Source organism: Psittacula echo (assembly GCF_963264785.1).
Source record: "Psittacula echo genome assembly, chromosome: 27".
NCBI lineage: Eukaryota > Metazoa > Chordata > Aves > Psittaciformes > Psittacidae > Psittacula > Psittacula echo.
The window spans coordinates 2,250,923-2,273,484 of record NC_137762.1 but is presented as its reverse complement, the minus strand read 5'-3'; the positions used below and the strand labels follow the sequence as shown (position 1 = coordinate 2,273,484).

The window sequence follows — 22,562 nt, the reverse complement described above, 5'->3', positions numbered from 1 at the left end:
CTTTGAAGGGACAGTTTGGGCAGAGCCCGACTCAGCAGCCTCAGACTGGCGTGCTCCAAAAGAGAGCCACATGGATGTGAGGATGAAATAAGAGTTGCTGGAGCTGGGACTTAACTCCGGAGGAGGCAGACGGCTCCGGAGCCGGGATGACTCAGGGTGTGAGAGTCTGTTCAGTGGCCTGTTGCGCCTGCCCCGTCTAGGAGCAGCCTTGTCAGAGAGCAGCCTTATCAGATGCCTCTTACTGCTGCACTGATGATCAGATGCGTGCGTGCGCGGCAGGAGTGAAGCAGAAGTGAATGTGGGATGCGGAGCGGTGGCTTCCCGGGAGCGGAACTGGCTGGTGTTGCACCAAGGCTGAAGGTACCTGCTGCACTGGTGATGTTCAGCCCATCCTGTAAGTGCCTTTCCCATCCCGTGGGGACTTTTTCCTTCCTTGCATGGCTGTGGTTCCTTGGTTGGCTCAAGGTGTGTATAGGAGCATCCTTCTGTACACGGACAGTGGTTCACGCGTGGGCCTGAACTGCAGCTCTAATCTGTGTCTGGTGGATGCAGCTACCACTGGGGCAGGTTTGAGGTTTAGATCGCCTGTATGCAGGGTCCCTGCTCGGGAGCTTTCTGAAGCCTTGTAGCTGCAGGAGGGGAGCAAACAGCATCAGTCCCAGTTGCAGCAGCACACACAGGACCCGCTCATCTCTTCCATCTCTGCCTTTTCAGCCGGTTTCGCTGGCAACTCACCATTTACCCACCAGCTCTTGCTCGGGTCTGCTGAAGGTGCTGCCTAGATGGATGCAGAGGCACCTCTCAGAGTCCTTCATCAGGACTTAGCTATTTTGAGAGTGTGTTTTGGGAGGGATCTTGTTTTCCAGACTCCATTTAAATTCCTTTAGCCTTTTCAAACTATTGTTGGAAGCTTTGCTTGGATTAGATGGATTTCAACCTCGGAGTGGATCAGGGCGCAGCATTCCAGCGTTAGGGTATGGGTGGGAGCAGCATCCTGCACCTCAGGGATTTATGGCACAGGAGAAACAAGCCCATCCTGAGGACAAAAGGTGCTGGCCGTGGCTTTTGCTGTGTGCTGCGGGGTTGCTCGGGACGTGGGGTTGCTGGGGAGGGAGTGTTGTGTACGGAGCTCGCATCCTGCCTACGCTGCGGGTACCGGTCACGTGCGGACGAGGCCTTTGTCCTGGGCCTGGCTGCTTTTTGAGGGTTTATTTTTAGGTGCTCTCTGGCTTCCTCTTCCTCCCTCGCTGCGCTCCCTCCCTCCTCCTGCGAGCTCCCTCTTCTAGGATTGCTTCTTGAACAATCAGTTCCTCCTTAAACCCAGTTTTGCAGGGCCTTTGTCTGCGCTTGGGAGCTGGCCCAGCTTTCGCCTTAGCAGCTGCTGGCTCCTCTTGGGTAAGCAAGAACAAATCAAAGCTCACACTGAATGAAGCAGTTGAGCCTGAGCTGTCTTTCAAACTCGGGACAGCTGTGCAGCCTCTGCACGGAGCCTGCCTGGAGGGCACAGAGCCTCCTTGGAGAGAAACTTCTCCTGCCAGTGGCCTGGGCTTAATGGTTTGTGCTGCTGATCCCTGCACTGCCCCAGTGAACTCCTCTGGGTGCCTCACGGAGCTTTATCCCAGGCTTGGTTACAAAGCACGGCTCTGGAATAACTCCCTTTCCTTGAAGGCTTGGTCTACACCAGCTTTGCTTACAGGCTGCTGTGGAAATTCAGCTTTTGGAATCATGGAATCAACCAGGTTGGAAAAGACCTTCAAGTCCATTAAGTCCAGCTGTTCCCCAGCACTGCCAAGGCCACCACTAACCCGTGGCACTGAGAGCTACACGGTGTGTGAACCCTTGCAGGGCCGGTGACTGCAGCCCTGCCCTGGGCAGCCTGTTCCAATGCCTGAGCACCATCTGGGGCAGGAATTGTTCCTCAGCTCCATCTAAACCTGCCCTGGTGCAGCTTGAGGCCGGTTCCTCTTGTCCCATCCCTTGTTCCTTGGGAGAAGAGACTTTGGGATGCTTTGAGTGGTTTGATCTCCATCTGAAAGCGTAGATTCTGGCTGCAGAGCATCATGGTGGGACCCATGTAGCGGACAAGCTTTGAAGGCTGTGTGTGGGCAGCGAGCTGTTGGCATCCCCTTGGGCTCTGCTTAAGCAAAGGTGGAGTGGCAGCACTGCAGGAACCCTGGCGTGGCTCTGCTGGTTTAAGGGCAGGATTTGTAGATAAGCAGCATGCGTTGGTTTAAGAACAGAAATGTGGGAGAAGGGAGGGGAGCAGCAGATAAGCCTTGGGCTCGTGCAGGAGAAGTTTCCAGTTGACACTAAGGCAGGGCCTTGCACCAGGGACAGTGTTTTGCTGCAATGAACGGGACAGTTTTCTCTCCCCTCCTCTCGCTGTCCTCATCTTCTGGTGCTTTAGATTAGACTTGGTTTATCCTCTTTGGACACCCTGCCTAACCGTAACGAAGAGCTCCCCAACAGATCTGCTGTGTTTAGTGCTTTGGAGGCAGTGCCGGCGTGCCGCAGCCTTGTCCTTCTCCCAGCTCCTGTCCCCTGGTCCTCAGAGCTCATCAGAACCAGCAGCAGGCTCAGACATGGGATGCGGTGGTGGCAAACTCCTCAGAGCTTCCTGCAGTTTCCCTTTCTTCAGTTCTCCAGAGGCTATGTGCTGCAGATCCTGCCCATGATCCCAGGTTTTGGCTCTGTGGCTGGGTTGCACTGCGCTCCTGCAAGCTGGAGGTGTTGGTGGAGCTTCCTCCCTGCGTTCCTAACCTGCCTTCCAGGGTTGTCCCATCCCACACCCGAGGCTGTGTGTTGAGACCAAGGAAGGGATTTGGTGGCTTTGGTGCTGTAAGGCACTGAGGACACGCTTGCAAGATAAAAGTCCATCCTTTCTGGTGGGCCAGGCATTGAGAGGTGAAGGTGATCTATTCTTTGCATGGTACCATAGGCAAACCTTGCTGTTGTCTCGATAACAAGAATCAGGGGATTAAAGCAGACCTTGGCTCCTGAATGCATGCGATCTTGGCATTAGATTCCTCTATAAAGGCTGCTCAGAGCTGGGCTTGTAGCTCTTGTGGAGTGTACTGAGGTGCATGGTGGAGCATGAGTTGTCAGCAAGGTCTTCTCCTGCCTTGTTGGTGACTCCCCTAGGGCTCCCTGGAGCTGGGTTTGCTCTTATGGCCAAGGCACTTGCTCCACAGGCTGGGGCCGTTTGGGGCCAAATCCATGGAGCTTTTGCAGGGAGGGCTCCTGAGGGGTGCCCTCAGCTTCCTGCCACCCTGTGTCAATTACTGCTTGACTTCTGGTCTCTCTGCCCATGTGAGGCAGACTCTGAGTGCCCCAGTGAGCAAACAGGGCTTGACCAAGCCTCTCAAAGCTGGGCCTGGAACCTGCTTTTCTAGTATGACAGAGCAGCTCTCAGCCACTCTGCCTCTTTAAAGCCAGTGTACTCACAGAGGGTTTGGCTTCTCTGCCTAGAACTGATTTTTTAGCCATTAGCCATAGACGGGGCAAAAGTCCCTGCAGGATTTATCCAAGCAGCTCACTGCGGAGCTCTTGGAGGTGCTTTGTATTGCACCGCCTTGTCTTGTGTGGTGGGTCCCTCCCTGGCCGTCATGGGCCTGCACGGATGCTGAGTCCACCCTTTCCTCATCAGCTGGATGCTCCCTAAAGGGAGCAGGAATAATTCCCCTGGATTAAATCACAGATCTCTCTCTCCTTCCATCTCCCAGGCTCTGCCATGGTAAACAGCCGCTCACTGGAGTAGGTAAGTGGAGGCAGCACAGTCCTGCCAAGCCCTCGTGTCCACAAATGACTAAATCCTGCCTGAAAAGTCAGAGTATGAAAACATTAGTTTTGGGGTTTGGCTGAGCCTCGGGGAGCGCTGGGATCGAGCCCAGCGGGAGAGCAGAGCCATCCCTCTGGATGCGGCTGGAGAATGGCTCGGCTGCTGCAGACGTGTTGAGAAGGAAGACAGGGGTCTGGGATGCTGGGGGGTGCTGTACCAGTGCTCCCAGTGCTTGGACCAGCCCTACAGCCCGGGGTCAGAGCTCCTGCAGATGCTGTTGTGCCCCTTGGAAAGCGTTTTGGCTGCAGGGTGGTGCTGTGGCTGCGAGCCCTCCTGGGTCATAAATAGCTGCTGTCTGGAGAGCTGGTGGAGGAGCTGTCTGCCAGCCCGGTGCAGATGCAGCACCTTGCCTGTGTTGTCTGGTTTTTTAAGCTGCCTTTTCTTCCATGTGCACTTCTGTGGTGGGGCCCTGCAGGCAGCCGGGTTTCTAGGTGCTGCCCTCATTCGTTTGCTGCTCTGACATCCCATGGTGGGACAGTGGGGGGGTCATTGCCTGCTTGGAACTGAGTCAGGAGCCTTGTGGAGATGGGTCCATCATCCTGGCACAGCCTGGCTGGTTAAGAGCTTCATAGGGAATAGGTGGATATGAGGTGTCCCTGCCTGTGGCAGGGGATTGGAATTGGATGAGCTTTAAGGTCCTTTCCGATCCAAACCATTCTATGAGATAGGAGATGCTGATGATCTGGGACAGGAAAGCTCTGAGCAGCTCTGTGCTAAAGCCTCTTTGTGCATTTTGATGGCTGGTTAATGTACACTGGAGCAGGAGCCTAAGAGGATGGAGAGCAGTCTGGTAGCAGCCCAGTCTGAGTGCCCTGTTGTGCTCCGGGGAGCACCAGTCTTGCTGCCTGAAACATCCAACATGTGTCACCTCAGTGGAACAGGCTGCAGCAAGGGCAGGTCAAGCACAGCGGTGGCAGGCTTGTGATGCTCTGCTGGATGCTCATCTGCTCCCGATGGCTTTTGGTGACCATTCCCTGCCTCCACAAAGGAAGCCCCCTTCCAAAGAGCAACCTCTATCACTGCCTGCAGGATCTGACCTTTCTGAAAGGCTCTGCAGTGTCTGCATAGAGATAAGGGTAGGGTTTAAGGCCAAAAATTAGGGGAATTTCCTGCTGCTAGAGATGGAGCCTGGATAATCCTGATTTAGGGCTTTGACTCCCATCTGCCGCCTCCCTGGGCTCCCATGGGATGCTGACCTGATTCCCAGCTTGTTGGGCTCTCCTGGCTCATGCCCACTGGAGGGTCAGTGCCTCGCTATAGGATCTATCGGTGGTTTGAGCACCCGGATCCCTGATTCTCAGCCTTGCGCGCTGGTGGCAGCCCAATTCCCAGGTGCCGCCATGCCGCATCCTCCTGCGGCAGGACAGAGCCTGGCAGCGAGACGCCCGTTGTGCGTGGCCAGGCTCAGTGGGGAGACGCTGGTATGCGAGATGTAAACTCAATCCCAAAGTTTAGATTACAGCCCTGTGAAAAACATCAGCTCCCCTAAATGGAGCCCAGATGGTGGCGGAAGAAGCTGTGCAACGCAGCGGAGCCCAGGGCCAGGAATTGCAGGAACCGGGTGAGCAAAGGGACCGGGGCTGAGGGGGAGGGAGAGGAAGGGAGGTAGGGTTACAGCTCATGGAGGCTGCATCTGCATCAAGGGTCAATTCCTAAACCAGGCTGCTTAATCCAGCTCGCCCCCTTCAAAACGACTCTGGACGCCGAATGTCTCCCACGTTGCATCACTCAACGCAGTGTTTCCAAAGCTGAGGTTTCCCACAGCTGAACTTGTGGATGGCGAGAGGCCAAGAGCTCTTGGGCAAATCCGAGGGGACCAGGTAGATCTGAGGCAATGAATACAGAGCTCAGGAGCTCTTCTGGAAGAGGAGCTTCCTGGCTTCCCCATGCCAGCAGGTTCAGTGCCCAGGGAGAGGGTCGAGTGTGCACAGGGAGCCTGGAGATGGAGCCATGTCTTGGGTAAGACAAGCACTAACACACACCCCAGCAGCCGGGTGATTGCATGGTCAAGGGCAGGCTGTGGGGAGGCTGACCATGACTCAGTATCCTGGTCTTGGGATAAAAGCATCCGTGGGCACTGAGAGCTCTGTCTGGGAAGCTTGGAGTGATCCTGCACCCTGCTGAGCTGCAGGAGCCTCCAGCACAGCTTGTTCTGGGTGATTGGGAAAGGTGTGGGGTGATAGAGGGGTGCTGGGGGCACCACAGAGCATATCTGGTAGGGCTGGACCCCACGAAGCGCACACAGGAGACTGAAATGGAGGTTTCCAAATGATGCTGAGGTGATGTGAGAGCAACTTATTTGTTGGTGATGCCTTTGGACTGCAGCAGGGAGGCCTCCCCTCTGGGCCAGGACAGGTTCAGCGGTGAGGAGGTGCTGGGGGGATTTGGCCACGTTACATGAACATTAGGAATGGCTGAGATGTGACTTGGAGAGCTGGGGGGGATGGTGGGAGCTGAGGTGTTTATGTAGAAATCAGTCTCTTTCTGAGGTCACTGTGTGAAGAGAACTTGTGGGAAGACCCCAGACATGTCCAGATGGGATCAGTGCTCCTCTGTTAGGAACCCACCCGCCCTCCATTCTCCCTGCTCTGCCCTTCCTCTGTCTCCTTTTCCCTTCCAAGAGCTGCTGCATTTCTCAGTGCCACCCACTTGGTCGGTGCAAAAGGGACTGAGGTGAGCTGGGGACAGGAACAGGAGGGACAAGAGGAGCGGAGTCCAGCGCAGGTACCAAGCTGTGGGCCTGCGGGTAAGCTTGTCCACACAGCATTCACCTTGGAGGAAGGCCCACATCCCTTGGGATAACAGTGTGTGCGGGAGCAGCGCACCCTTCCCCTCAGAGATAAGCTTGTGTGCAGACACAGCCTGGAGATAAAACACCCAGGAAGGCAAACACCTGAGTCCTGCACTAGCAAACAGCCATCGTGCGGCTGTGTCTGTCCTCCCAGGGTGCCCCGCAGAGCCAGATGGGTGCTCAGCACCCACCACACCGGCACTGGACCTGATTTTTGTCCTAGAAAATCATGTGCGGTGTCCCCAAATGGGATGCTCAGGGATGGAGAACAGGAGGAGTTCGGTGTCATCTGCAGCTTCAACTGGCTGCAGCTTTCAAAGATGCTCAGAGCATCTTTCTGCTCAGCTCCCAAAGTGCTGTTAGACCCCAGGGTTTGTGTGCCTGGAGGATGCTGTCATCTTTAGGCTGGGGATTTACTTCTCCAGTAGCTCTCAGGTAACCTTCAAGTGCAACACAGAGCTTTAAAAAGCTCCTTTAAGCTGCAGGAGGGGTTTTGTTAAGCTCCTTGTGTCTTGGAGAAGTTGTGAAATGGTCCCACATGAAACCGTTGCATTGGGAATGCTCCACGGGGGGTTTCAATGTGTATTTTGAGACCCTCCCTGTGAAGGGAGGTTGGCTGGGTTCCACTTGAACTCTCAGGAGCAGCGTGAACTGGCTTTAAGACCATTTGGGATGTCCATGAGGGGGTTACTGCTGGTGTCTCTGCAGCCAGCTCAGCCATCTGCACTGAAATGTCGATGCTGGCAGCTGCATCCCAGCTGGAGCTGCTGGATTTGGATCTTTCCCTGAAGCCAGACTCCAGAGTTTTAGTTTTCAGGACTGGCTGGGAAATCTTTAGGGCATCGTCCCATAATCCCAGCTGAGATAAGGGGGAGTTGTGGGGACGTTCAGCCCTGTGTGTGCTGCTGCAGCCACCTCCCAGCACATCCTGCAGTATCTCTGAGTTGAAGTTTAATGGCCAAACAACAGCGAAGTCCATGTAAAACCATGTTTTGGTGCAAGTTGTGCTGTTTCAGGAGCAGGGGAACCTACAGGCTGCTGTGGTTTAAGCAGAACACAAGCCAACAGCTATTACAGTGCGAGACTTGTGAAATGCAACGGTGCAAGTGAGCAACTGCGGTTTATGGACAACCTGAAGGAAGCTCGCGGGTGCCACTGCCCCTCTGCTCACCTCTGATATGGTTTGGAGATGCTCAACAGTCGCAGGTAAAGGCAGTGCAGAAAGAGACCCCCGTGCCATGATAATTGGAGGGGCTCTTGGTGACACTCCAGTCACCCCATAGTTACTCTGATTAAATACTCATCGTGGGTTATAACCAAGCAGGGGTGGTGGTTCCGTGTCTCACCGAGAGGGCTTGCTCCAATGCGCCCCAGTTCTGAGCTGAACAGCAACTTGAGGAATGCTGTACTGAGGTTGGACTTGTGGATCAACAGCATCCACATCAGGAGCAGGAGCTGAGCTGTCAGCAGGGAGATGATGCTGGTCCTGCTCGGGCAGTGCCATGGCGGCTGTGCTTGAGTCCTCCAAAGTAACAGAACAGGGTTGAAGGCTCCACTGGGTCTGTGCTTCTTGAGTGATGCTGAGAAGGATCAAGCAGCAGTAAGGAGATGCCATCGCCTCTGTAACTCATGACTCTTGAGTGATCTTAATGCTGGGGCTAGCACTGTGCTGTCTGCTTCAGCAGGGGCAATGACTCCATGGGAAAGACTCAAAACTACCACAAAGTAGGATGTGCCTTGCAGGGAGAGATGATGATGAAGCTCGGGCTGCTTATCTCAGCAGAGGAGACTCAGAGCATCAGCTCCTTTGGCTGATGGACCAAAACAATGATGTGTTGGGAGCAGAGGTTAGCTTGTGGTTTCTGTGTTGGCCCTGTCCATCTTATGTGAACAATCTTGTAATGCCACATCTGATCTCTTCTGGTGTCAAATCACAGCCGAAGGGAGTCCCTGGAGACGTGTCTGGAGTCTGCTCCTTCCCTGGCAAAGATCTCCAAGTCTCGGTTGTGGTTCCTGTGTGTTTTACTGGCTGCCTTTTGTGTTTGTGTTTTGAGGTGTGGGTTTGTAACAGTGACAATGACGAACCCTTGAAAGATCTGTCGAGATCAAGGAACTGGGAGCACTTTTAGTCTTCTTTGCCTCGGTGGGACCTTGCTGTCGGGGCTGGATAGCTTGTTGGGTCTGGCTTGCTCATGAGTAGCTGTGCTGCTTGGGTGGAGGTTCACTTGCTCTTCTGCAGAAGCCCAGACTGCTTGATAGCCTGGAACAGCGATGGGAACAAGTGATAGCGCTTGGCTGCTTCCCTGCTGCAGAGGTTGGGGTGCTGGCACGGAGAGGCCCCATCGCGCCGCGCGGACGTGTCTGCGACGATGTGCCAAGCGAGTGAAGGTGTGTCTGGGGAGAAGCCTGGGAGGGGAGCAGGGTGTAGGATGGGCTGCTGGCACATCTGGAGGTGGGACACACAACCTTGCAGAAGGATTTGTGGGCTCGGCCTGGTTTGAGCTTGGGTGTGTGCTGCATCTGCACAAAGCTGCATGGCCTCCTTCCTGCCACCTTGTCTTCTGGCTTGGTGGGGCCTCCCAGCAGTCCTGCTTGCTGGAGGAGAGCCTTGCAAAACCCCATGGCTTTCCCCTGTGTTCGTCTCCTCACAGCCACTCTTGTGCATTCATGACCTTGCAATGAGATGAGGCTTTGCCAGAGCTGGCCCACTGACCAACATCCCAGCTGAGAAGAGAGGTTCCCCATTACATGCTGGTTGCTTCTCTGATGTACTTGGCATTAGCATAGAGCTCTTCCGGTCAGAGAGATAGGGATGCCCCAAAGAAAGATCTCTCAGCAGGCTCTGGGATGAGCATCTCTGGCATCTCGTTACAAAACCTGGTGGGTTTATTTTGTCAGCATACCTAAATCAATGGCAGAAGGACCATGAATTACGTGACTTTGAGGCGAGGGTTTGGTCACAGGGAATAGTTCCCAGCAGATCTGTGTTTTAGGAAGTCATTTGACACGTTGTCTTCAAGAATCTCAACTGAAGAATGTGCTGAAATTGCCTTGCCTGGAAGGTGGCTGATGCAGGAAGCAGGAGACGGGGCTGAGAGCAGCGAGTGGCACCACACAATGTGTACGGTCATGAGCAGGGGATGGTGATGTCTTAGTGAGGAGTGGGGTTTGCAGCCCCTCCATGCCAAGGAAGTCTTATTTCACTGAATAAGGACCTTCATGGCAGGGAACAGAAGTCACAACCCAAAAGTCTGGCTGGGAGCTGTGGCTTTCATGCAGAAAAGGCAGGTTGGATGGGGCTTGGAGCAAGCTGCTCTAGTGGAAGGTGTCCTTGCCCCTGGCAGGGGTTGGAACTGGAGGAGCTTTAAGGTCCTTTATGATCCTATGAGGAAAAGAGCTCTATGAGGCAAAAGGATTGGATTTGGGGCTGGAGGTGGTGGGTTTAAGTCTGGAGCAGTGCAGGAAGGGTTTGTGCAGCTCAAGGCTGTCGGTGCTGCTGGATGCACCCGCTCCTGCGTCAGGCTCAGCTCTGGCAAGGCTTTGCTGAATGGGGGGGCCAAGCAGCTGGGAGAGGAGGTGAAGCTGGCAGAAACCAGGCGTGCGGGAGCGGATTTATCTGGGAAGATGCAGATACTCCTTATCTAGCTGAAATCACAGCCTCCACCTCGGCTGCGCTCGCTCTTAGCTCCACATCCCCGCTGCTCCCAAGGTCCTGCCGCACTTTGCCACAGCAGGCATTTCCCCGGTTGCTCCGTGTCTGTCTGCAGCAGAAACAGCCGCAGCACCTCCGCAGCCTGTCCCACACAGTTGTTCTTGGGTTGCAACGGGATACGGGAGCAATCTTCCCTGCCAGGGCTCTGGATAGACCAGCTTTTCTCCTTCCCTTACCACCGTGAGCTTTGGGAGCAGGGGAAGCCGCTGCTGAGTTGTGGAAGAGCTTTTAGGCTTTGGCAGCAAAGGGAGAACGTCAAGAGGTGCAATGGCTGCAGAGGGACCACCTAAGAGACCTTGGGAGGTTGGCAGCAAGCAGGGCTGAGCAAAGAAATAGCAAAGTGATGTTGGAACTCCTGGAAGGGGCAGAGTTGTTGCTGCAGAAGAGGGGGGGAGTAGCACGGAAGCATGGGAATGGCTTGCCACTAGATGGAGTGAATGGTCTTATGGGGGTTTATCTTCAGCCTCTGGCAAGTTCAGTCCAGGACCTCCACTGTGGGAATGGGAATTGGACCTTTCTCCTGGGCTCAACTTCGGGCATCAGCATCTTCTCCAGCACTGCTGAGGTGGTGCGGTGATCCAGGCTGCTGGATGTAGAGCAGAAGAGTCACTTCCAGGTATTGTGGGCACAGAAATAGAATCCTTGAGCTCTTGAAGCCCATGTCCTTCAGCAGAAGCAGTCTGGGACTCTTCAGTGGGAGTATGGAAGAAGCTGTGCAGTGAAGGGGGCATCTTTCCTGCCCTGATTTACCAGCAGCAGAGCTGGTCCTCCCGAGGTTGTGGGTAGGGGCAGTGGCCTTTTGGGAAACCACTGGTGCAAGAGTTGGAGATGTCCTTGTGATGTGCATGAAGTCACAGCAGGGCCTTGCCCACTGATCACGAGAGGCTCCCCTCACCCCATTGCCATCCTTTGGGAGCTGATGACTTGCAGTAGGGGGGATCCCACGTGTCCCCTCCTGTTCCCCCACCTCTTGCGAGGCTGCAGAACCCATCAGGAACACCACAGAGCTGCAAAAGGAGATCGATGTGGGAAAACCTTGGGCTGTCCCTCTCTGATGCCAGTTGGGAGCGTAAGGAATCCCTGCAGCAGCTCCCTGGTGATGCAGGTGCTGGGTCGGGGTGGGATGCGACATCTTCCCACCACCCTCTCACCAGGGGAGGGGTGAGCTACAGCAACAAGAATGCTCCCTTCCACTTGGGTGACTGCTCCCAGTTAGAGATGAAAACATTTGTTCCTGCACTTGGAGTCATTCCTGGGATTGCAACACCCAGGCTGTGTTTCCAATTAAGCTGCTGAAGTCGTCATGCATTTCCAAGCGCATTGGCTCAGCAGAGAGAAATCTGGCATTGCCTTCGTGTGCTGCAATGCCAGCTGAGACGTGCACGGTATTGAATGAGAAGGGGGCCCCCCCCAGCACCACCAGCACAGCATCACCCAGGGGCACCGGGCAGCTCGGGGCTGCTGGGGAGGGACGTGGCCGAGGCCAGAGCATTCTGCATTCCCTCCTCCTGGGAATGGAAACGCTTGGAATAGTTGTTGAGTTACTGTTGGGTTTTTCCTGCCTGGTTTCCTTCTGTTTCTGGGTGTGTGTTTTGTTTTGGGGAGAAGGGGAGGGGGGGGTGAAGGGAGGTGTGTTTGGTTTAGGCGCTGCGTCTGCAGGGCTGTATGTACAGCCCCGCTGCCTTAGCGGTGATGGTTGCTGTGCGTTGGGGATGATGATGTGACCTCTCCACCCCAGCCTCCTCCCAGGCCCTCCTGTGGGGTTCTCCTGCTCCATGGGGGCTGGAAGCTGTTTGGTTTGGGAGTTAAGTGGTTCCTGAAGCGATGCCCGTGTTGGGGTCAGTGCCTGTGAGCTCCGTGGTGTTGGGTGGTGGGTCCTGGTGGTGCATCTCTGTGTTAGGTGCATCTCTATGTTAGGCATCTCTCCAGGGAGCTGCTGGAAGGACAGGCATCCCCTTGCCGATGGTTTTCTCTCTCCTAGGGCTGCTTTTGCAGAAGTCAGGGTTCCTGCCTGGAGCTGGAAGTGACCCCACACATTCCTCATCTCCCGTGTGGTGATCTGAGCAATGAAGTTGGCTCAGGAGCCCAGTCCCAGCTGGGTGGGAGCAGTCCAGTGCGTTAGCACAAACACCAAAGGCTGAGCTTGTGCAGAAATCTTCCCTTTCCAAGAATGAGGATCAGACTGAGGCCCCCCCCCCTCCGGAGTCAGCAGGAAGGATGGATGGGAGCAGGGAAGCGGGGACAGGGAAGCTCAATAGGTCACTGGTGGCTTTTCCCTTTAGGGGGAAGCACAAAGGAGTGTGTGAACTCCTTTTACCTGCTGGGAACTAGAGCAGGGATGGAGTGTCCGGCTGCCTCCGTTCCATAGGGATGGCGTTATCCACATCCCTGCAGCAAGGCTTCCTTTAGAGCTGGAAAGCGTTAAGTGAGGACGGTGACAAGACCACTCCCAAATTGGATCCTGCTCCTTTCCCATCTGCGAGGGCAGCACCAGGGCAGTATGTTCTTCAGTGGGAGTGTCGTGCAAAGCCTGTGCACCCTTCCCGGAGGCCAGCACAGGCAGATGCGTGAAAGCCTGGAAAACACCCCAGGGAAGCGAGGAGAGGAGGGGGAAGGCAAGTTGACCACTGGTGTTTCATGCTGCACTGCATCCATTTAACAGATTCTTACGGATCTTGTGCTAACTTCCCAAGTTCCTCGCTCCAGAAATGGAGCTTTCCGATGTGCCTCCGGTAGAACAAGTCTGTGTCGCACAGCTTTTTAGCAGTGCGGATGCAATCGTTCTATATTTGCTTGCAGGACAATAATACTGATGCTTTCTATTTTTAACCACGTCAGCGGGGCAAAAATGCACTTGGGAATCTTCAGGGAGCAGAGCAGCTCCGCTCGGAGCGCTGCCGGACCTCGGGAGCGACGCCAGCAGCTCAAGCAGCTTTGGGGGTGCCTGGCCCCACATTTTGGCAGGTAACGAGAGGCCAAGGGCTGGTCTCGCTGCTCCAATGGGCTCAGTGGAGCCTATGCTCCGGGGGCACAGGGTTGGGGGGGTGGTGGGGAGGAGCTGGGATGTGTGGAATCATCCGTCCTCCTTTTCCTCTTGTTTCTCTCCCTGCTGTGGCCCTTCGAGGCTGCGGAGGCGCTGGGAGACACTGTGGGTCTGCCTCTGTCACTGGGATGCTCATTGGGGTGGTGCCAGTCCGGAAATCCCAGCTCAGGTCCTAGAAGCATCTCAAGCCTTTTATATAGATGTGCATTTCTATCCTTTTCTTTTTTCTTAAGACCTTTTCTGTCACCACCTTGAGCATGAAAAAGGGCTGCAAGCAATAACCTGCAAAGCCCTCCAGAACAAGAGGTGAATAACAGAACTGGCACCGACTTGAGCTGCAAGCCCAAGTCTGGGGACTGATTCATGACTTGGAGTGGTTCTGCCCTGGCCAGGTCCTTCTGCCACATCTCCTGTGCTCGAGCTGCCGTCAGGGCTTGCGTTGGTCCCTGCTGACGTGCGTGCTGGAGGAGCCTGCACGCATGCACCTCCCATTTGGAGCTGAAAATAGGGATTTAGGGTGGATCGTGTTCCCTGGGGGCTTTGTTTCACCCTCCAGGCTGGGTCCACAGAAAGCGTCTTCTGCCCTCTTGTTGTTTTCTTGGGCTTTTTTCCCTGCAGTGGAAAATCCCACTGGTTTTAGGAGTGGGTTTATCGTGGTGGTTGATCTTATTGCACAGACGCTGGTTTCCAGCCCAGCTGCAAGCCCATGCAGAGCAATGCCCGTGTTCCCACGGCAGATTTAAGCCAAAACCAGAGGGATTTGGAGAAATCTTCCCTTTCAGGATCAGGCTGAGGCCCCTCTCCCTCCGGAGTCAGCAGGGAGGATGGATGGGAGCAGGGAAGGGGGGACAGGGAAGCCCAGTAGGTCACTGGTGGCTTTTCCCTTTAGGGGGAAGCACAAAGGAGTGTGTGAACTCCTTCTGCCTCTTGGGAACTAGAGCAGGGATGGAGTGTCCGGTGCCCCCTTCTGCTTCGAGTCCCCTCTCCCTGTTCCATAGGGATGATATTATCCACATCCCTGCAGCAAGGCTTCCTTCAGAGCTGGAAAGCATTGAGTGAGGACAGTGACCAAACCAGAGGGGTTTGGATTGAACCTGAGACCTGGCTGTTGTGCTTTGGGGTCGTGGTGTAGGTGGAGTCTGTGCCTGTGGCCACCCCCTACAGACAGGTTTGCATTCTGGGGCTGATCCTATGGGACAAAGAGGTGCTTTTGGCTTTGGTACCCCGGGTGTGCAGCTGCGTGGGGCTCGGGACAATGGCAGGAAGCCGGGAGCCGCGCGCAGCTCCTCATCCTCACGGAGCCGCCGCTGCTCCTCCCTTGCTATTTCCATCGCATTGTCCAGAGGAGAGGAAGGATGTTTCCAGCCTTCTTCCTTTCTGCCTCAAAGGGATGCGGGGTGGGTGGGGAGGGGAGAGGATTTCTCTTGCTGGCAGTTGTGCAATAGGCACTATCACTGCTCTTCGAAGCACCGCCCAGGTCAAGGGGGTGATGCGCCTTTGGCCTGAGATGTTGCTGAGCTCTCCTCTCCTCTGCACAGTGCTGGCAGTGGAGATGTGTCTCCTCCCGTGTCCCTGCTGGCAGCTACTGGGCTCAGGCCTGTCCTGCTGTGAAGGCTGGGGCTTGGAGCTCCATTGGAGGAGATGCTTCTGCAACGTGGACACGGACTTGTGGTGCTCAGCAGGGCTGGGGGAGATGCTGCTGCCTCCCCATCCCTTATTCCCAGCAGTGGGGTGAGGTTGTTGGCACTTAATGGAAGGTATTTTGGGAAGGCAAGGTGGGATCCTAATGTTCTGAATGCCCCGAGAGCTGTGTCGTGGTGGGGACCTGTGTGTGGAGGTGTTGTGGTGGTGCCTCTGAAAGCATTACGAGAAAGGGAATGGGAATGTGATGGAGAAATGTGGCCATGGAAAGAGGTTCTGGCTTGTTGTAGTTATATGTTTAGTTCTTCATTTGTGGAAAAAGCTCTGATGATGACAAAGAAAAGCTGCAAAGTCCTGCCTGTGTTCTTGCACAGCTCCCATTGCCCGTGGCCATGCAAAGCTGAGGCTCCTCCGGGCTCCCATGTGCCAGGAAGTGAAAGCAGAATGAATTAAGATGGAAAATGATCTTAATTTGTTCTGGCTTAAATCCCTTTAGCACCAGTAAACCCCAACCGTTTGAAGGCCAGATCTTGGTCTGAGCATGGCCACACCTCTCCCATCATTCAGAGGTGGAGAACTGGCCCATGACACATCTCTGAGGGCTTGGCTGCGTGGGGGAGTGACACAGCTGGGACAGCCCCAGGATGCAGCACTGCTGACTTTTCCATAAGGAAGCACAAAGCTTTAAGGATCCCTTCTGGCTTCTTTCCTTTGCTTGTCTCAGGTGGAACTGGGATGCGGGGTGATGATTCTGTCCGCAAACAGCATCCGTGGTACCCACCACGTGCTGTTCCTCAGGGACACCCTCCATACCCTGCCTTGGAGCTGCTGAGCACTCTGACAAAGCCCAGGGTCAGGGCCAGCCCGCACAACCTGCCGGGACTACCGGGAGCTCCAGGATTTCACTGCTGACAGGAGGTGTCCAGCAGCACCAGGGCGATGGAGCAAGTACTTGGCAGCCGCCGAAGCCAGCTCTTTGCATTAGTGAGAATGCCACTGATCTGGCCTTGGGAAAGAGCCATTGATCCCTGGGGTCAGGGTAGTGACCTCAGCAGTGTCCTTCATGGATTAAGCCTTCCTGATGTTTTGGTCACACGTCGTGTGTGTTGGCGTTGGCTGTCCTGCAGTGGGGTACATGAGGGAGCAGAGACTGCGTGGAAGGAGGAGGAGATGCGCTGCTCAGTTATCTCCTTCATCCTTGATAGTTTTGGGGCTGTAGGGATGCTGGGAGTGTGGAGAGCACAGCAGAGGAGCAATACTTCTGTAAACCAGCTTAGAAATGATGCTGGAGGAGCTGGGGCGATAAAATAACACTTTAGGAATGGTTTGGGTTGGAAGGGACTTTAAAGCTCATCCAGTTCCAGCCCCTGCCATGGGCAGGGACACCTTCCACTAGAGCAGGTTGCTCCAAGCCACATCCAGCCTGGCCTTGAACACTGCCAGGGATGGGGCATCCAAACCTTCTCCATTGAGCCCATTCCGGTGTCCCAGCACCCTCTTCTTCCTTATTTCCAACCTGAACTTCCCTTGTTCTAGTTTGAACCCATCACCCCTTGTCCCATCGCTCCAGTCCCTGATGAAGGTCCCTCTCCAGCATCCTTATAGCCCCTTCAGACACTGGAAGCTGCTCTAAGGTCTCCACGCAGCTTCTCTTCTCCAGGCTGAACAGCCCCAATGTTCTCAGCCTGCCTTTGTATGGGAGCTGAGCTCCAGCCCCTGCTCATTCTTGTGGCCTCCTCTGGACTCGCTCCATGGTCTGTGTTCTTCATGTTCCCATTTACAAAGCAGAGAAGGGTTTGTGTTTGTCTCCAGCAGCTCCTCCGCTGGAGTGGGCACACGTGGGAGCAGGAGCGGGGCTGGACCCATGGACCAGCCTCTGCTCCACGGTGGCTTTTGCTTCCCCAACAAAGACCTTGGTGTTTCCACCTGCCTCATAGGACCTGGGTGCCAACCACCTGCCCGGGCCCACGCAAAGCCTCCCTGTTTATTTTGTCTATAAGCAATATCCCCCAAAGGGGCAGGGAACTGGGGGGAATACCCACTCTGCCTTAATTGCATTTAATGAATGGGCTGGGGCTGGCTGCCAGCAAGTGAGGGCTCTGCCAAGGTTCCTACTTGCCCGTGAGAACAACCGGGGTGTGGGGTGCGGCTCTGTGGGGTGCAAGCAGAGAAATGAGGGCTCCCTCCAGCACTGGTGCTGCTCACCCCATGCCGTGCCATGCAGGGCTCAGCTCCACCAGCACCGTCATCCCCAAGGACTTGGAGGAGCAAGAGGTAATGGGTTTAAACTGAAACCCGTTCAGGGGGTTGGAACTGTATGAGCTCAAGGTCCTTTCCAGCCCAAACCGTTCTGTGATGATATCTCTAGGTGGGTGTGCCAAGTGGGTGGGCAATGCCCTTGCAGACATTGCAGGGCTCTTACAAAGGGGGGTTTGTATTGGATGCACCTTGAGCATCCCTTCGTCTGGAGCGGGGTCTGGTTCAGCTCCACAGTGTGCGCCCAGCCTGTTTCGTTGCCAAATGACCTAGCGGGTCCTGGATGGGATGTGCTTCTGCTGACTTGACATTAGGTCTCGTCCTGAGAAGGTACCAACAGCTCAAACCCCACCACATGCACCGCTTCCTCAGCGTGTGAGGTCAACGCTGCTGCACTGGGCTCATGGGGGGGTGTTTAGTATTGATTTTCTCCCCTCCCTGCCAAGCTCATGCGGCCCAGCTTGGGATTCAGCCTGTTTGTGGGTTAAACACCCAGGGCAGTGTTGCTCCATGCGTGCAGAGCACACACCCCACCGCACCCTCCATCCCCGCCAGGCCTTTGGCTGCCTCGGGGCACCCGCGTTCTGCAGCCGTCAGCGGGGAGCTGCGTCCTCCTCTGAGGCTTCTCCTCCTCCTCCAGTGCTTCCCACTGCTGTTTGCTCCTGCTTTTCCCCAGGCAGGCCCTGGCTCCATATAGGACACGGGGTCCTCCTTGCAGTACTTCACCCTGATGACTTGGCCGTGCTGTTCCTTGTCCAGCCTTAGTGGCGTTCCTTGGCTTCAGCATCATGGATCTCTTCTCAGCCTTGCCCCCAGCTGCTTGCCTGCACCAGTGCTAACCCGGAATGTTGCTGGTGTCCCCATGGGGTGGCAGAAGGACTTGCTGGCTCCGGGCACGGTTCAGCCTGCTCTGCATTAAGGATTTGATGCCGGCGCCTTGCCCAGCTGCAGAGTGCTAGTTTTAAGCCAAAGGCTCCTGGCTTCTTCTTGAGCACCCAGGTATGGGAGGCAGTGCCAAAGAGTGAAGGATATCAAAGTGTATTTGGGCAGGAAGCTGAAAACGCTGCAGCTTCCTTCCTCTGACATAAATAGCTCTCACCTAAACCCCACATCTCCGCTCTGCGAGTGGGTGATCTCCAGTGCTGCCTGGAGGGGACACTGGGATGGGTGGGCTGTGGTTGGGGACCCCAATGTGCTGATCCCTGACCTCACAGGGCAAAGCTGGGTCTGCCAGCACCTGATGGTCAGCACTGGAGCAAGGCTTGGAGGGAGCTCCAGTTGTGCCCTTGCTGTTGGTGCTTGAGCGGTCTGCAGCTCCACACAGGGAATGTTGTGTCTCTTTCCCTGGGATGCTCCTGATTCCCACAGAGCCGGCGTTTCTCCCAGCTCCTTGTTCTCCTGCTCTCTGCATTGTGGGCCTGAGGTTCTTGGGTTTGCTCTTTTCAGCTCAGTTTTCTTTCCATGCCTGAATGTGCTCCCAGCCCAGCCTTGGACCTTGGCCAGCGTTTGCCAAAGGGATTTCCTCCTCTGCAGCATGCAGAGAGGCTCCAATTAATGGGCAGGTCCCCTTGAGGAGTCACTCACTGAGAAGTGGGTATTGTGGGAGCCCAGGCTTTTTGTCTCAGCACTTCCACATCAAGCAAGACACCGCTTGGGAGCCTGGAGCCTCTTCCCTGGGGGCTCATGAGTCAAGCTGGGCTCTTGCTGCAGTTGCACACAGCAATTGCAGAGTAGATGTAGGTTGAGCTGTAGCACTTGGTGACAGCAGCCCCTGGGCCATGGTGACCCTTTGCAGGCCACAAAGGACAGTGCAGGTTGAAGGTTTGAGGCAAGTGGATGGAGGCATCGCTCTGGGCTCGGCCTGTGAGGTTTTTGTGCCATGGAGGAGAGGTTTGAGGCTCAGCAAAGCAAAGGGCTGGGTCCTGCACTGGGGCCATAACAACCCCATGCAATGCTCCAAGCTTAGGGAATTGTGGCTGGAAAGCTGCTCATGGAAAAGGACCTGGATTGATGGAGCTGAACTTGAGCAGCTTGCGCCCAGGCAGCCAAGAAACCCCCAGCATCCTGGCCTGGCTCAGCACCAGTGTGGCAGCAGGGCCAGGGCAGTGACTGTGCCCCTGCACTGGGCACTGGTGACCTGATCGCTCCCTATAACTGCCTGACAGGAGCATGGAGCCAGGAGAGGCTGGGCTCTGCTCCCAAGGAACAAGGGATGGGACAAGAGGAACCGGCCTCAAGCTGCACCAGGGCAGGTTTAGATGGAGCTGAGGAACAATTCCTGCCCCAGAGGGTGCTCAGGCATTGGAACAGGCTGCCCAGGGCAGGGCTGCAGGCACTGTCCCTGCAGTGTTCACACCCCCTCAGTGCCATGGGTTAGTGGTGGCCTTGGCAGTGCTGGGAATGGTTGGACTGAATGAGCTTAAAGGTCTATGATTCAATGATGAGAAGGCACCAGGACAGCAGCCAGGACCCCTCTGCATTGGCTCCGGTGCAGGGCAGAGGTGCTGCCGAGCCCTTTGTGGTGCTGTCCAAACCGGTTGGGAACGTTCTCCTCCGCTTATGCAAAGGGCTGGTAATTGAGAAGAGGTTGGTCTCTAATTGTTTGATCTCTCCTCTGCTTCCTTGGCACGGAGGCAGCATCCTCTATTGCTGATGTAATGCAAGCGGGTGCGGGAAGATGAGGGCGGCCTGTGCCCAGAGGGTGCTCGCTCACATCCCGGGAGCGCTTGGCTGCGGCCGTGGGGCTGCTCCATGGCTCTGCCTCCTTTGGCATCTACCTGCTTGGAGAACAGAGGCTTGGAGGAGCTTATCCTGCCCGGACTGGTGCCAAAGCCTCTCTCCGTAGATCTGTGTTGGCTGTAGGCAGGGAGATGATGCCGAGGGTTTAGACTGGGCTGTTGCCTCTTGCTAGAAGCCTCTTTGAGGGAGAAGATGGGGCTGTTAGAAGGCACCGGGCTGCTCCAGTTCCAGCCGAGTGGGGGCACTTGCTTGTCTGGAGATGCTGTCTATCATCCACATCCATCTTTGCCTTCAGGCCTTGGCAGTGTTTAAGGTTTCAGGAGCACAGCGCAAACCCTCACCCCTTCGGCTGCTGCTGTAGCCGTGTCCGCAAGGAGAGGACATGGGAGGTGAGGATGTGTAGCAGCCCCTCTGCGGGGTGCGTTGGCAGGGCTGCTGGGGCAGGAGGAGTGGTGGAGCTCAGCGTCAGCCTGCTGCAGAGAAAGGCTTCAGGGGAGCACTGGAAGGACCGGCACTGCCTCTGCATGGCGTGATTCCAGGGAGCAGGATGTGCGGGGCTGCTGGTGGCTCCCAAGCAGGGATTAGCCGATGGACCCCATCCAGGCTGTGTGACCAGGTGAGGAAGGAATGCGGTGGGGTGGGCTGTGCTATGGGGGATGCTTCCCTTCTGGGAGGGGAGGATTTTCTCTGGATCTCGGGGGTTTCCATGAGCAGAAGCTGCCTGTGCTGTTGTGGGGAGCCCGAGCCACCACCAGGCAGCCTTGGCTTCCCTTCAACAGAGCCCTTTGGTCATGAATTTCCCTCTGTTTCAGAGGAAATGATGGTTGTGAGGTTTCCTGGGGATACCTTGCACTCCTCCGCCCTGCATCCTCCTTGTGCTGCTGTTTGGGATGGGGCTTACGGCCCGTGGGGGTGGGAGGATGCAACTGCTGGCAGGAAATGACTGCCAGAGGTTTCCAGCTGTGCCAGAGGATGGATGGAGCCCACTTGCCGTCCCTCCCGTCCCGTGGCCCGCCTGCGGTTGCAGGAGATGAGCTCTTTGGTCCCACCTTGCACCTCGTGTTGCCCACGCTCCGACTGTGTGGTTGGGGACCCGATCCTTCTGCAGGGAAAGTGCTCAGAGCACTGGTTTGTTCCCTTGCTTGCTTCAGATGTGCTCGAGCACACACAGGGAGGCCTGGCTCATGGTGCCGTAGCCCAGGGCACGACTGAGGAACGGCCAACAGGGATGGGGATGCTTTACACTGGGGTCATAAGCAGCTGTGGCTTGATTCAATCCTGCCTGTGCCCAGCTCTTTCTGTGGCTTCTGTGTGTCCCTGTGACCAGATGATCTCAAGTTTAGCCTTGCAGCCTGGCCCCAGGTTTTGCTGTGCAGGTTTTGCCTCCATTTGCACCATGGTTGGTGCTTTGAAGGCTTTAAAAGCTCATCCCTGGGAGAGAGGCAGCATCCAGGATGCTCAGCCCTGGTTGCTCCAGCTCCAGGAGCTGTACATGAGTATGAAGGAAGGTGTTTGGTGGTTTAAGTACCACCTGAGATGCAGGTGTTAAGGTTTGGGGCTTTGGGGTGATTTAGCAGGATGCAGGATTACCTTGGGATCCTCCTGATCAGCTTTGCCCTGTGGGCAAAAAGCTTTCAAAGCCAATCTGATCATTTGAGAGCAAGGGGGAAACCTGCCTTGAAACAGGCACCTAAACAGCCGTGTGGATCTGCTCACCCCACTGACCCCATCTATGGGGCAGCCCGAGGCCCTCACACAGCCCTGGGGCACCGAGGAAGGGGCTTGCTGTTGATGGAGAGCACAAGCACCCACATTTCCCCTGTGGACGCAGCTGGACCACGTCCATGAGTGTTTCATTTAGTCCTGAAGGGTTCACTGCACCTCTTCCTTTGGCAGTGGGGTCCTGCCTTCAGCTCTCGATGGATGCTGTGGGAACATAGCATGGTCCCATGAGCCTGGGTGGGAATGCTGCTATCGGAGGGTGGGTTGGAACACCGCATTAAAAGCAGCTCCAGGTACAAAGCATCCGTGTCCCAGCGCACCGTGAGATTTTTGGGTCCTGGAGTCATGAGTTTCAAGCTGGAACAACGCACATTTGTGGGGGGAACATTCCAGGGAGGGCTATTAAGTGTCTGACTCAAAGGTCACGAGCCACAGATAACCAGGGAGAGTAATGAGGGGGAAGTATCTCGCCCTGATCTGCTTCCCGAGGCCTGATGTGGATCTCATCTACAGGCTCAAACAGAGAATTTCCTGATTGATGGCCTTGAAACACATAAATAATGCGTTTGAAAGCCCGAAATAATGCCCTTGACTCGCAGGTGTATGTGTGTAGTCTGGGTGGTTCAGGTGTGTTGCTTTTAATCCTGGTTCATGGCTTGGGTTGCGGGAAGGAGTTGGGGATGCACGTGCGGCTCCGCTGAGCTTTCGTCATCGTCTGGCTCCAATTCCCTTCTGGAAACTTTCTGCACAAGAAAGTTTGCAAGAAGCAGAGTAGGAAAAACCCAGGATTTTATCCTTGTGGAAAACCTCATGGGGGCTT

The 22,562-nt window shown here is 55.5% G+C and overlaps 1 protein-coding gene across 3 annotated transcripts in view; it reads left to right on the top strand.

Moving 5' to 3' along the window:
• Window positions 1-22,562, top strand: part of HDAC7 (histone deacetylase 7) — a 51,707-nt gene that overhangs the window by 8,379 nt on the left and 20,766 nt on the right. The window contains exon 1 of one of the 3 annotated variants that reach the window (XM_080635272.1): window positions 281-394. The exons of 1 other annotated variant lie outside the window; for it this stretch is intronic. In XM_080635272.1, coding sequence (XP_080491398.1) covers window positions 304-394 — 91 coding nt within the window. In that variant the 5' untranslated portion in view covers window positions 281-303. Of the gene's footprint in view, window positions 1-280; window positions 395-22,562 lie in introns of those variants that run through there. One more of the 3 variants, XM_080635271.1, reaches the window with a different exon arrangement.